The 13,067-nt window shown below is 36.9% G+C and overlaps 1 protein-coding gene across 5 annotated transcripts in view; it reads left to right on the top strand.

Moving 5' to 3' along the window:
- TBC1D2B (TBC1 domain family member 2B) overlaps positions 1–13,067 on the top strand; it is a 49,067-nt gene that overhangs the window by 20,296 nt on the left and 15,704 nt on the right. For all 5 annotated transcript variants that reach the window (XM_026855887.1, XM_026855888.1, XM_026855890.1 and 2 more), the window contains 7 exons: positions 2,899–3,291; positions 4,659–4,769; positions 5,858–6,051; positions 6,517–7,011; positions 8,862–8,979; positions 9,740–9,925; positions 11,245–11,366. In XM_026855887.1, the coding sequence (XP_026711688.1) occupies positions 2,899–3,291; positions 4,659–4,769; positions 5,858–6,051; positions 6,517–7,011; positions 8,862–8,979; positions 9,740–9,925; positions 11,245–11,366 (1,619 nt within the window). The remainder of the gene's footprint in view (positions 1–2,898; positions 3,292–4,658; positions 4,770–5,857; positions 6,052–6,516; positions 7,012–8,861; positions 8,980–9,739; positions 9,926–11,244; positions 11,367–13,067) is intronic.

The following is a 13,067-nucleotide window of genomic DNA, read 5'->3' on the forward strand; positions in this document are numbered from 1 at the left end:
TTTTTTTTTTTTTTTTTTTTTTTTTTTAAACTAACTGTATCATCACAGTTTTGTAAATGATAGGCCTAACTGTAAGACTGTGTGTGTAGTACTGCCTTCATACAGTGTTCACACTTGTACGCCCTCATAATTCCAATTTATTAAGTACCTTGGTTTTATCTAAAAGAATTTCTACTCATTTTAAGAAGAAATAATTTTTAGGTGTTATATGGGACTTCTCCTTTTGCTATTTGTATTTTCCATTGTGCAAGGTGATCAAAGGGAAATCAAAGAAGGAATGTATGAGCCCCATATTTACACCCATTTAGGTATTATCTCTACTAGAAGTACATTTGTGCTGCTGAGCCAGCTTCTGTGAGAAATCTCACTCATCTAGTGCAATCTTGTGTTCGCAGCTGCTTCTGTTTTAATAAGAAGGAAAAGAAAAATGCTGTCTTAAGTAGCTAGAGATATCCTCACTCTTGATGCTGGACTAGATTTAGAACTGTGATCAACAGCAGCAGCATACAAGTAGGATGTTTTCCTGTCAACCTGGGTGACTAGATGATTTTTATTTTTTTTTTTTTGGTATTGTGGTTTCCTCTCTTTAGAGAGTTGATAGGAACTGGTAATCTGCTCTGCAGCTGCTGCTTGCAGGCAAGATCTATCATACATGTCCCTGTTGTCTCAGATTCTCTGATAACTTAATGGCTATTGGCATGTATGTTATGTCTGGGTTTTGGTTTTTTTGATAAGTAGAATGGTCAGTTGTCACTGAACTATGGCCATGAAATCATCCAGCTGTTATTGTTAAAAGTACAGTCCAATGTGTTGTGTTTAACCCCAGCCAGCAATTGAGCACCACACAGCTGCTTGCTCACTCTTACCTGCCAGTGAGATGGGGGTCAGAATTAGGAAAAAAACAAAGTAAAACTCATGGGTTGAGATAAAGACAGTTTAACAGGACAGAAAAGGAAGGGAAAATAATAGTAATAATAATTATATAATATACAAAACAAATGATGTACAATACAATTGCTCAGCACCTGCTGATGGATGCCCCGCCAATTCCTGAGCCACAGGCCCCCCAGCTAACACCCCCCTGCCCCATTTGTATACCGAGCATGCTGACATACGGTATGGCACAGCCCTTTGGCCAGCTGGGGTCGGCTGTCCTGGCTGCATCCCCTCCCAGCTTCTTGTGCTCTCCCAGTGTCCCCTGGCAGGGCAGCATGAGAAGCTGAAAAGTCCTTGATTTATTATAAACACTGCTCAACAACAAGTAAAATAACAGTGTGTTATCAACATAATTCTCATCCTGAATCCAAAACACAGCACTCTACCAGCTGCTAGGAAGAAAATTAACTTTATTTCAGCCAAAACTAGGACACATTAGCCTTAAGATAACACCTGAAAAATGTCAAAGTACAGTTAAGAAAGGAAGAAGAAAATATAATTTCTCAAAACCTTTTCTCTTGTTCACTTTTTTGTTGTGGGGAAACAAACCCAATTCTGTTAGAGCTTTGCAACACTCAGTGTCTCATTCTAGGCATATCTCTAAGACTTGCAAAGTCTTTGTAATCTTTCAGATGTATTACTGAACTCTAAAGTTCTCAGGAATTCCATCAAACCAATTCCTATTTCTGTCTTTGTATTCTTAATTAGTGTCAGAGAGCTGATTAAAAAAAATTAAAAATTCCGAGTTTCATTGACAAGTATTGCAAATGGTTCTAGGGTTGAACTGGCCTTCCCACAGTTCCACAGTGTTAAACCATTAACCAAACATAGCAAACAGCAAAGGTAATAATCCAGATTAGTGAGACTTGTGAGTGGTCTGCTGTTCTTGCTTTCCTGGTGTTTATTGATCTGGAATATCTTCTTGTGTGTGGCTTTTCATTTTGGTGTTTGTTTTGAGTTTGGATGGCTTTTATTGTGTATTTTGTTGTGTGTTTTTTGTTGGGGTTTTTGGTTTTTTACAGTTTGGCTTTTGGAGAGCTTCTGGTAGTAGCTAAAGCAAACTCTTACAGTATTTCTTTTCTTTTAAATTTCACTTTGACTAATTTGCATGTAACACCCTTCATTTCTTGAAGGTCATAGTAAGATCTCATTCCAGCAATGAATCAAGTGGGGTTATCAGTTTCTCTTATGTGTGTGTGCCCATGATTCCCCAAGTAAAACACATAGGTATTTTGTGGAAGTCAGTAAATGTTGTAATTGCCCTGGATCTGTGCAAGCCCATGAGCAAAGGTAGTTCTTTTTTAGTATGAGAGAGCAGAAGATGAAAATGGTAGAATTGTTAGATTGTTTTCAGAAGTTCTAGTTCAGAGCCTTTGATTCTTCAGTTTTTGCAAAAAAGACAGTAACTCCTCCTCTCCCTTATGGCAAGTCAGTTAATAACTTGGCTGGTTTTAAACAGTCCTCCAAAGACTTCCTTTTCAGCAAAGCAGCATGTATTTTCTGTTGTCATTTTCTCTGCATCTGTTAGGAGAGAGAGCAATTAGTTACCTTTCCCTTTTCCATTCTGTAATGTTCACCTAGTGTTTTTTAGGTTTAAGCCTTCTTCCTATTTATCTTCTTACAACAGGGCTTCTTAGAAGTAAGCCTTTTTTAAGCTTCCAGGTAACTGCTGGGCCACAGCTGTCAACTGTCCCAAATGTGTTGTAGCCTTTCTAGGCAGGATCTTTAGCTCAGTGAAAGGTATTTAAGCCATCCATATAGGCGAGTCTGTAACGTGTTAGCCTGCTAGAAATCTTGTCGTATGTTTCCTTTTTTTTTTCCTTAAAACACACCATGAAGTCTTCTATAAGCTGATGATTCACATGCAAAGCCCATTCCAAAGCTTTCTTTTGCTTGACATTAGATTTCTAAGTTATAACTCAGAATTTTTTTTTTTTTTTTTTTTTTTTTTTTAATTTTCAGGAACTTGTGCGACTTCTGCAGCAAACAGTCCGATCTTCCCAGTATGATAAGTATTTTGCAAGCCGTCTTTGTGAGGGGGTTCCCAAAGACAAATTAGAGCTGTTGCACCAAAAAGATGACCAGATTTTGGGTCTCAACAACCAGCTTGAAAAGTTAAATCTGGAAAAAGATAGTCTCCAACAGGAGGTAAAGAATCTGAAATGTAAAGTTGGAGAACTCAATGAGCGGCTGGGTATGCTGATGGAAACTATTCAAGCTAAAGATGAAGTGATCATGAAACTCTCTCGTCAACTCAGTGAGTGTGAGGACAATACAGCCTCTCAAAGTGGAGCAGTGAATTCTTCTGTGGTCACCTGTACTAATAAGGAACTACAGGAACTGGACAGACTAAAAGTAAGAGCAATGTCTCTGTCTTGATGGATAGGGGAATTTCTACTCCCTGTAAAAACCACTTTCTAGTCTGCTATACTGTTTGAGGAGATCACTACAGCAGTTCTCAAAGATACTCATCAACTGAGGCTTTCTCTGCTCGGAATCTACACTTTGAACTGTTATGTGGCAATCTGAACAGGACTTTTATACTTTGAGCTGGTCTGTACATCTATAGTTGAGTGTCCCATACTTTCTGTTATTTAATCATTGGTGTGGAGGAGGAGTGATGTGAGAAATAATCAAAGGAACAGGAAAAAGTAAGGATAAGAGGAAGATATAAGCATGGAGGAAACCAAACAGAAAGCTTGCTGCTTTTTTTTTTTTTAAGGTTTTTTAAATATAAAAATTGAGGAAACAGAGCATGTGGAATGATAAAGGGAAGCTCCCAGGAGAAAAAAGGAGGGAGGAGTATAAGAACCTGTTTTACTAATGCTGCTCTAGATGTTATCAGAGGGGGCTTTTTTTCCCCCTAACCTACCTCAGGTTATGTGTCAGAAGCTCTTAATAGAGTTACTGAAGTTACCTGCTTTGCTCTAAACATGCTTTCTTGCCTTTTGGATAAATACTATATTCCAAATTGATTAACATTCCAAGGGATTTGTAATACAAGAAAGCAATTTAAAATATGTATAAACACTCATAACTTTCTTTCCTAGATGTGAGCCTGGGAAGTTTTAGAAAATAAAATTGAAACTAGAAATCGATGGTCTTGAGAGAAAGCAGACCACAGTTTGTAGATGCTGTGGAGTGTGGGAGTACTGTAATTGTTGGGAGGGTACCAACTTTCCCTCATCCCACAACCTCAGGTTTCAGAGGTAATTGTAACCTGGAGCTGAGCGGATTAGGCAAGGAAATTTACTGCTAAGGATTTTTATTTTTGTGTGGAGACAGACATCACACTTTTAGTTTAAATGAGGACTGGTGAGGGTAACCAAAACTCAAGGGACATTTTCCCCACCTTCTTGCATTGCATGTTATGTGCTTCTGGCTGATGTGCAGCACCATGACTTCTCTGATGTGTTCAGTGTGTGTGTTTCTATTCTCCTTCCTGCAGCAGCAACCAGCTGCCTTCTGCCAAGAGTGTAGCACTGGGAGGGATGCAAGTGAGGCATAGCACTGCCCAGTACACCTCTGTGCTTGTTATTTGGCACGTGTGCTTGACTTACGTGAAGACTAAGAATACTACTTGATTTTATTCTGATATTTTTATTGATTAGATCTTGTTAGTAATTGCTTGTTCTGTATTCTAAGGTATACTTTCTCTGGTAGGCATTTGCTGTTTGTAAGATATTTTAATTAAAAATCCAGTTTGCTTTTTTTATCAACAGGACAATCTTCAGGGTTATAAGACCCAGAATAAATTTTTAAATAAGGAGATTTTGGAACTTTCTGCTCTACGAAGAAATGCAGAAGCAAGAGAGAGAGAATGGCAGGCAAAGGTCAGACTAACACAGCATGTTCTCATTTTGGCAATGTCTAAACAGTTTTCAAAAATCAGTTGTAAATCTACACAGGAAATGTAACTGTGGAATGGAAATGGAACAGTTTAAATGTATTAGATGTGATAGCTTAACAAAAAAAATCCCCCCATACCCAGTCCTTACAGACTTAATTTTTCTGAATGCATTATTGAAAGAAGTAATTTACTATAAAATCGTGTTAACCAGTGAAACTTTTTTATAATGTTTGACCATAAACATGTATATTTCTGAAAACATTGTTTTCTCAAAATTCAGGCTATAATAATTTTCTTGAAGTATTTAAAAGATAGAATGTCACTGAGTAGGGCTATTTCCTGAGCATGAAAGAATGTGAAGTGTGTTTCTGTATAGATGAATTTGAGTGTAGAGAAGGTAAATAATGATGATTTCCATTGCCTGGGGCTAGGAAAAATGCACACATCTGTAGCTAAGGCAAGACCTGAACGTGAAGCTATGGTTTGGTAGGGTTTGCTTTGGGGTTTTTTGGAAATGATGCACACAGCAACCAGGTCTAAATGTTGTATTTTTGCTGCTGCATAGGAGTGTGTGTTTATAGTTCTTACATGCGAACTTGTATCTTTAAAATGGCGTTTAAGTTCTTTTTGTTCAAACATGCATAGACTAAAGCTGTTACTTTAGAAGCACAAAACGGTTGAGGTGTACTTCATACAATGTAATGATAATTAAAGCTTGCTCAGATTTTCTGCGTGTAAAAATACATGTGGTAGAAAATCTCTGGTCTACTATTCTGCCTTAAAAGACTTGCTGTAAAACCCCACAAGTATCTGTGGTTTCTTTCCGAAGTACTTTATACACAGAATTTTACAGTAGTGTAATGGAATGCGTATATAATTTTTGTTTTTCATGTGTAAGGGTTGCTTTATGTTTTCTGGTGCTACAAAAAATGGGAAAGTAAAGCTGTCTTCTGAGATACATGTTTCTAAGCAACATAAACTAATAGAATTAATACTGAATTGGATTTTAAAAGTAGTGTAGTGCAAAGTAAGTTTCTGAAGACTTATAATATTAAATATTGTTTTCTGCAGTATACTAGCTTGGAAGCCAAACTCTGTCAGATAGAAAGTAAATATTTGATCTTGCTTCAAGAAATGAAAACTCCTGTTTGTTCTGAGGAGCAGAGTCCTGCTCGTGAGGTCATCACACAGTTACTGGAAGATGCCTTGAAAGCAGAAACTAGTGAACAACCAGAACAAGCATTTTTCAAACCACATCTGGTCAGGTAATTTGGTCCTATTTAAATAAACGTCTGTGGTTCGTGGTCAGTGGGCCCAGTTCTAACACTGGCAAACAGACAGTGGAGATACATTAAAAAACCCAAAGCCTGCAAATATATTTCCCTTAGTGAGTAACAGTATCATAATGAAATAATTTTGGCTGTATAAATACATTTGTTGTTTTATTTATGATACAGTATAAAACTTCGACTCAGATGTTGCCATATAGCTGCTGAAGGTGAGCTGGAGAAGAGATGGGTTCATTTGAACTTGACCATATTCATAATTGAATCAATCTGTGTAGCAGTATATATATATTGGAATATGGGCACAAACATAATTGTTAAAACTTGAAAACTGTGGGGAGTGGCTTAAGGGGTATTTGAAGCAACTTTAGGATGGGAACTTGAGAGCTTCAGGGCTACTGAACACATTTTTAAAAGCCATCTTTTTTTCCCCCTCCATTTCAGTGAATATGATATATATGGTTTTCAGACGGTCCCAGAGGATGATGATGAGGAGAAACTAGTAGCAAAATCACGAGCTTTGGACCTGAGATCACTTTCTCTCAGTGAGAATCGAGAGATCTCCACAGGAGTAAAATGGGAAAACTATCTTGCAAGCACAATGAATAGAGAGATGATGCGCTGTGTAGAACTGAAGAATCTTATTCGATCTGGAATTCCCCATGAACATCGTTCCAAGATATGGAAATGGTGTGTCAATCTCCATGTTAAAAAATTCAAGGACAGCACTGTTCCTGGGTACTTCCAAACCTTGCTTCACAATGCTCTGGAAAAACAAAATCCTGCATCTAAACAAATTGAGTTGGATCTCTTGAGAACTTTGCCAAACAACAAACATTATTCCTCCCCAACATCAGAAGGGATCCAGAAGCTGCGAAATGTGCTGCTGGCATTTTCATGGAGAAATCCTGATATAGGATATTGCCAAGGGCTTAACAGGTAAGAATGTGAAAATCTTGAGTTTTAACTATGCAATGAAACATTTAATGAGCCTTTCAAATCATGTCTATAGCAACATGATTTTGGACAGCAATTTGCTTTACAGATTGTATGTTCACAATTTATAATGTTTTAATAAACAAATCGCTATCACATTTATAAAACAATAAGAAAACAGAAGACTTGGGTTGTGAAACCTGTAAAATCAGCTTGGCAGCTGGAACTGGAATTAACTATGTCAGAAATGGGCTACTTAAATGTAGTTTTACATTGTCTTCAGTTATAGGGGATCTTTTTGCTTTTGTGTGCAAGAACTTGTTAGTCTCTTTACCTTTTTCAAACAAGCAGAAATAAGTACCTTAAAGCTTTTTGTACTGTTAAGGCCACACATTTCAGCATTTCCCTCAAGATGTCTTCACTCAGAACTGCAGTAATCAATTTAAGGATAATTCTCATGTTACAGTACTAAGAAAATATTGATTTGCCAAAATAGTTTCGGTACTTTGAGATCTGTAGTAAAGCAAGGTGTTATTTGAAGCAGGTGTGTTAGTCTTAAGAGCCTGCCTCATCCCCATGATATCTTACTATAGATGTCAATTTGTGCACTAATTTAGGTACTAGAATAGGGTAAGATACTTCTGAACTAGAGCAGCTTTATCATTTGAAATGCACTGAAGTAGAAGAATAAAGGCAGTGAATAATGGAGTAGGGGTAGTGAGGTGGTGGTAGCAATAGTAGAGGTAGTGAATAATAAGAAGTATTCTTTTCTGAGTATTCATCACTAGTGGTTATGTTCTGTAGGTAAATCATACATTAATATTGTCACTGGCAACAAGACATGTCTGAAGAAACATAGCTGTTGCAATCTTGGAGCAACCTATCTCTGGTGACTAGAAGGTGTTAGAAATGCTTTTGCTAAATTTTATCTTTCTGTGCAGCATTATCTTTCTCGTCGGGCATTTCTGGTTTTACTGTAAATAATTCTGCATTTGGATATACCTGCAGAAGTTAAAAGCAAATTAGATACTTACTGCATGTTTTAATCCTTTTAAACTCTTAAAGTGGGATCACCTTATTAAGCTGTGTAACATCAGAAGCAGTTCATATTGTTACAGCTCCTCTTGCATACAGAAATAAAACAAGTTTACTTAGAAGAATATATTGGAGGTAACCTTTCATATTCAAACAGCTATCAGTAACGTGAATTTATTCTCTTATTTTTTTTCTTTCATAATGCTCATTGGAAACAGAAAAACCAGGAATGCTGCTTCTGTTTGGTGTTTTGGTTGTGGTTTTTTTTTTCCTACTTCAATAAAGAAACTTCAGTAAAGTTTAGTCTTCTTTTCCTTAGAAGACAATGGTAGATAAATAAAAAAGTGTTACTTATATTTATCTTAATGGTTATAAACTTAACTATATAAACTTATATAAACTAGAAAGGATTTTTTCTAAACTTAGAACAACTTTGTGTGAAATGGAAGAACTATCTGTTCTCTTTCCTATTCATTAATGAAAGACAGAAGTCTAGGAATCAGAGTAGTATATTTAGGCCTTGGAAACTTCTAATTATTTTGCCCTAGTTCCTGGAAAAATGGCTTCCAGCAAATAACTTTATTGCCTTTCTGTTTTCTCATGTAACTGAATAAAAATACTTGGCATGTCTGAGAAGGCATCATACTGCCCCATCTTAAACTTAATTAACAATTTTGCTGTTTAGTGCTCTTTTGTTAATATATTTGTCTGCTGAACAGAGACATGTATGCAAAGTTATATGAAAACATGTATGGAAAGAAAAATGTTCTTAATGCATTTAGTGATAATCTTTTTCTCCAAATAAACCCTATTTTCAGATTGGTAGCGATTGCACTTCTGTACTTGGAACAGGAAGATGCTTTTTGGTGTCTAGTAACAATAGTGGAAGTTTTCATGCCTCGTGATTATTATACTAAGACACTGCTAGGATCTCAGGTATGTGTTCTGCCAAAATAAAGCCTGGTTCTGTAAACTTCAACCAGTCAAACTTTCCTGAAAAATTGTCTGATAGGCCTTTCTGGGGGATGTGTTGAGTTGACAGAGGTGAGTTCCAGACACCAGGGCTCTTGTTTGGACAAGGACTCTGAGTATAACACTGAAATACCAGTTCAGTGACCTTCTTGGAGCTCCAGTCCTTAACCCCTTTTCTGATTATTAGCTTTGTGATGTTGACTGAGCTTATTTATCATTTCTTTCCTCAAAACTGGGGGCGGGGGGGTGGGGGGGAGCAGGAGAGTTATGGGCTCTCTGGGAGCATGGGGGTGAGAGTGTATTTTGCATTGCTGAGAACAGGAGAACAGTATATGCTGTAGCACTCCTCTACTTCCAGGTGATGTTCTGTTAGGTGCTGCCTCCTCCCTCCATGTCTTCCACCAGTTTGTCCTCTGCTCTGGTTCTCTTGCAGGAATGCAGTGCTAGTGAGTTGTAGTAGGAACACAACCGCTGTGTGTAAGGAACCCTGTGAGGTTGAGGGTGCATTGAGAAGCAAAAGGTTGTGCCAGCAAGGGTGGTGTGCATTGGGGTCGCTACATATGTTTTGGGTGGATATAGCTTAGAAGTGTTAACTTAAAACAGTCCTAGGTTTCCTGGTTAGCTCTTGAAAAACTTGCACTTACTGATTGGCAAAGCCCTACTTTGAATGACCTATGTGTTGGAAAAACTAAGAGCAATAATGTCCTATTTGTCATCTCTTTAGGTTGATCAGCGAGTATTCAAGGATTTAATGAGTGAGAAGCTTCCACGACTGCATGCTCATTTTGAACAATATAAAGTTGACTATACTCTTATAACTTTCAACTGGTTTCTTGTGGTATTTGTGGACAGTGTGGTTAGCGACATCCTTTTTAAAATCTGGGACTCCTTCCTATATGAGGGACCAAAGGTGAGCTCAATGAAATATGTTTTTTCAGTTGTTACCTGGTAACAAAATACTGTGGTGTAACTGAGTGCAAAGTGGAGAAAGATCACAAGAATCCTGTCAGTTAAAATCACTGGTAGGAAAAAAAGGAGGAAATGTGCATAAATAACCAGTCAAAACATTTTCCACTTTATCTGTGTTCTGCAAGTTAAAAGATTTAGTTATATGGAAGAATTTTAAATGCTAAGTATTTTCCTTTCACCACCTTTTTTCTTACCTTTGAAAGTAAAGCTATAGGCAGTGCTGTTTACTCCTATGTGCAGGTGTCAGTGTTAAGTAATTATATCAGAAAGAGAGCTACTCTTTGTAAAGAAGAAAGCTTAAGTGAAGGAGGCAGAATTTGAAGTATTGAAAAGACATAAAAATTAGTTGTAACAAAGTGCTAATGTTTAGCATGTCTCTGCGGCAACTTTGTTTTAATTCTGCAGAGATTTAAAGTACAACTGACAAAAAATTATGATCCGAGCTCCTATATCAAAGTAAGGGATAGGGTGAAAAAATTTTCGTTTGTTTCGTACTTGCTGAATTGCAGTGAAATAAACGGTGCAGGAAAAAAATCTTTGGATTCAAACACAATAATAACACTAAAGCAGATGTTGTAGGCATCTACAAAGAACAGGAGAGTTATAAAATAAGTAGACAAAACTGTGTTAGCTAGACTTTTTTGTTGGCATCATCTGAGAACTGTAACACAAAGTGATATTTTGGTTGTGGGCTTCTTGAAATCCATTTTAAGCGTCATGGTATTTTCTGAAGGCAGCCAGGTACAGACTGACAAAGTTCAGAATTTACTGAAGCCTTTTCAGAATGAAGGGAAATAATGCTTCTTTCAGCTCATGCCAAACCTTATTGACAAACTGGTATCACAGGTTCCTTTGGCATCAGTCCCCCAGTGTGTTGGGAAAATTCAAGGCATTGGAAAACATTCTGTTTAAAAAAACCCCCAAACTTAAAGTAATTCAATCAATTAGTTCAACAGGCCCAGCAGTCTTTGTTACACAATTGAATTAGGAACTCAAAATTCAAAGAATTTGTATGCTACAAACCCAATATTGGGTTCTATCTGGATAGAGCCACAGAACCTTGTCTTGGTTACAGGTCACAGGAGAAGTTTTGGCAGCTTTTGGAAATGGGAGATGGGGCAGGGAGTGGCAAGGAAGGGAGACAGAGGTGTGATTAGATAGCTCAAATGCAGTTTTTCCTTTGAGTTTATAATAGATAATAATGAGAATTAGGGCATTCTGTTCTTATAAGGAACCAAACATTGTATATGTTTTCATCAGGTAATATTCCGATTTGCCCTGGCACTTTTTAAATACAAAGAAGAGGAGATCTTAAAACTGCAAGATTCAATGTCGATTTTCAAGTACCTTCGATATTTCACACGCACTATACTTGATGCTAGGTGGGTAACTCAAACTTGTGTATAATTGAAAGCCTTGTAACTGAGCATGGAAGAAGGCTGTTGTGTTTGGTTTTTTTTAGTTCAGATTTTAATCTAGATAAAAGCAACTGCAGATGAAACTAACTACTAAGATTTCTCTTGAGTAGTTTTATCTAGCGGAGACAAAAATTTAAGTGATGAATTTTTAATTGTAAATTTTTAGGTATGATAGAGATTACTTTTCCAGGTTGGTCTTGTTTTAGCTGTTGTATCATGATAGCAATACTTAGGAATTTCAACCATAGGTGAAGTGTCCCCCTGCACTGTGGATACAACTTATGTTATGAAATGTTTTATGATTAAAAAAACCCATGTCCTGGCTCAAGTATTAAAAATGTGAGCTATGACCCACTAGGTTTAGATCTCTTATGCTTCATTAATGCATAGCCTAATGCCATGTAACTCCAGCTGATTTTCAGTTAGTTTGTAGCAGAGAATAAATAAAAATTAGTTACTCTTCTGTTCTTCAGTCCTTGCATAGGAATTACAGTTTGTAAATTAGGGTCTAATATTTTTTAGGTTTGTAGTTTCAAGACTGTAGAGCAGCAGATTAATCTTAAAAAGAGAAGCCATTATGAATGGTTTAATGTCTGAAAATGTTTTGCACACATATTGAAACTTGCTGATTTTAAATTTAGTACAAAATCATATGCTGGAATCAGATGGGTGTGTTTTTATCGTAATAAATTCCATATCAATTTATGCTTACTCTTTGGCTCCTGCTGCAAGAGCTATTTGTTATTTTTACTTCCTGTGTTTTCGTTTTGACTGGAGATAAGTTAAAACTGAATAATCTTACTCTGTGCTTAAAAAGATTGCTGGGACTGATGCAAGGGAGAATGTTCTGCAACTGATTTAAACGATAAAGGTCTTGATAACAGATGTTGTTTGCGCTGCTGAAACCTCTCCAGAAACTCTTGAGGGGGAGTTGCATGGTGCTTTGTATTTTAGCATTCCCCCCTTCAATTTGAAAAATGCTGGATGGTTGTTGTACTCGGCTTGTTTATGACCAAAATAAATGCTGACTGATTCCAAATCTGGAAGTGACAGAGAAGTATGTCCTTAACAGAAAACAATAAATAGAACAAACTTGTAGATACTTGATAATTTATAATCAAATGTGTAATATGCAGTACAAGTAGTACCACAGCAGTATCACCAGAAACTAAAGACTGCAAAATTTGAACATTTTTTTCATATTTTAATTAGAGCTGCAGATTTGCCTTTCCCTTTCTTTTCCAATTATGTAACAGAAATGTCTTGGCTCCCCTGACTAAACTTTCTGGTGCTGAAATAACCTATTTTAAAGATTTCTAATATTGCTGGAAGAAATCTCATTTTCGTGTTAACAAAATGAGCTAATTGGATATCTTTGGCAGATGGTGAGTTCAGGTGAGGACAGAATTCAGTGCATCAAAGACGTTTACAATACAAATATACTCTGTGCCGGTCTGGAAATCTGTTTTCTTAGGATTTTGGGTCAGAGTTGAAAGTAGTGGTGTAGTGCCACCTAGGGGATATGAATTTGCCTGCTAGAACTGATAAGGCATGAGTCTAACTGCCTTGTTTCTTAGTCTACCTACCATTTTTGTGTAAGTTTTACAGCATCAAAATTTAAACAATGCAAAAACATGTCGAATGTGTGCTTCCTGATATGAACAA

This window comes from Athene cunicularia (genome assembly GCF_003259725.1).
Source record: "Athene cunicularia isolate RWA chromosome 10 unlocalized genomic scaffold, athCun1 chr10_part1, whole genome shotgun sequence".
Taxonomy (NCBI): Eukaryota; Metazoa; Chordata; class Aves; order Strigiformes; family Strigidae; genus Athene; species Athene cunicularia.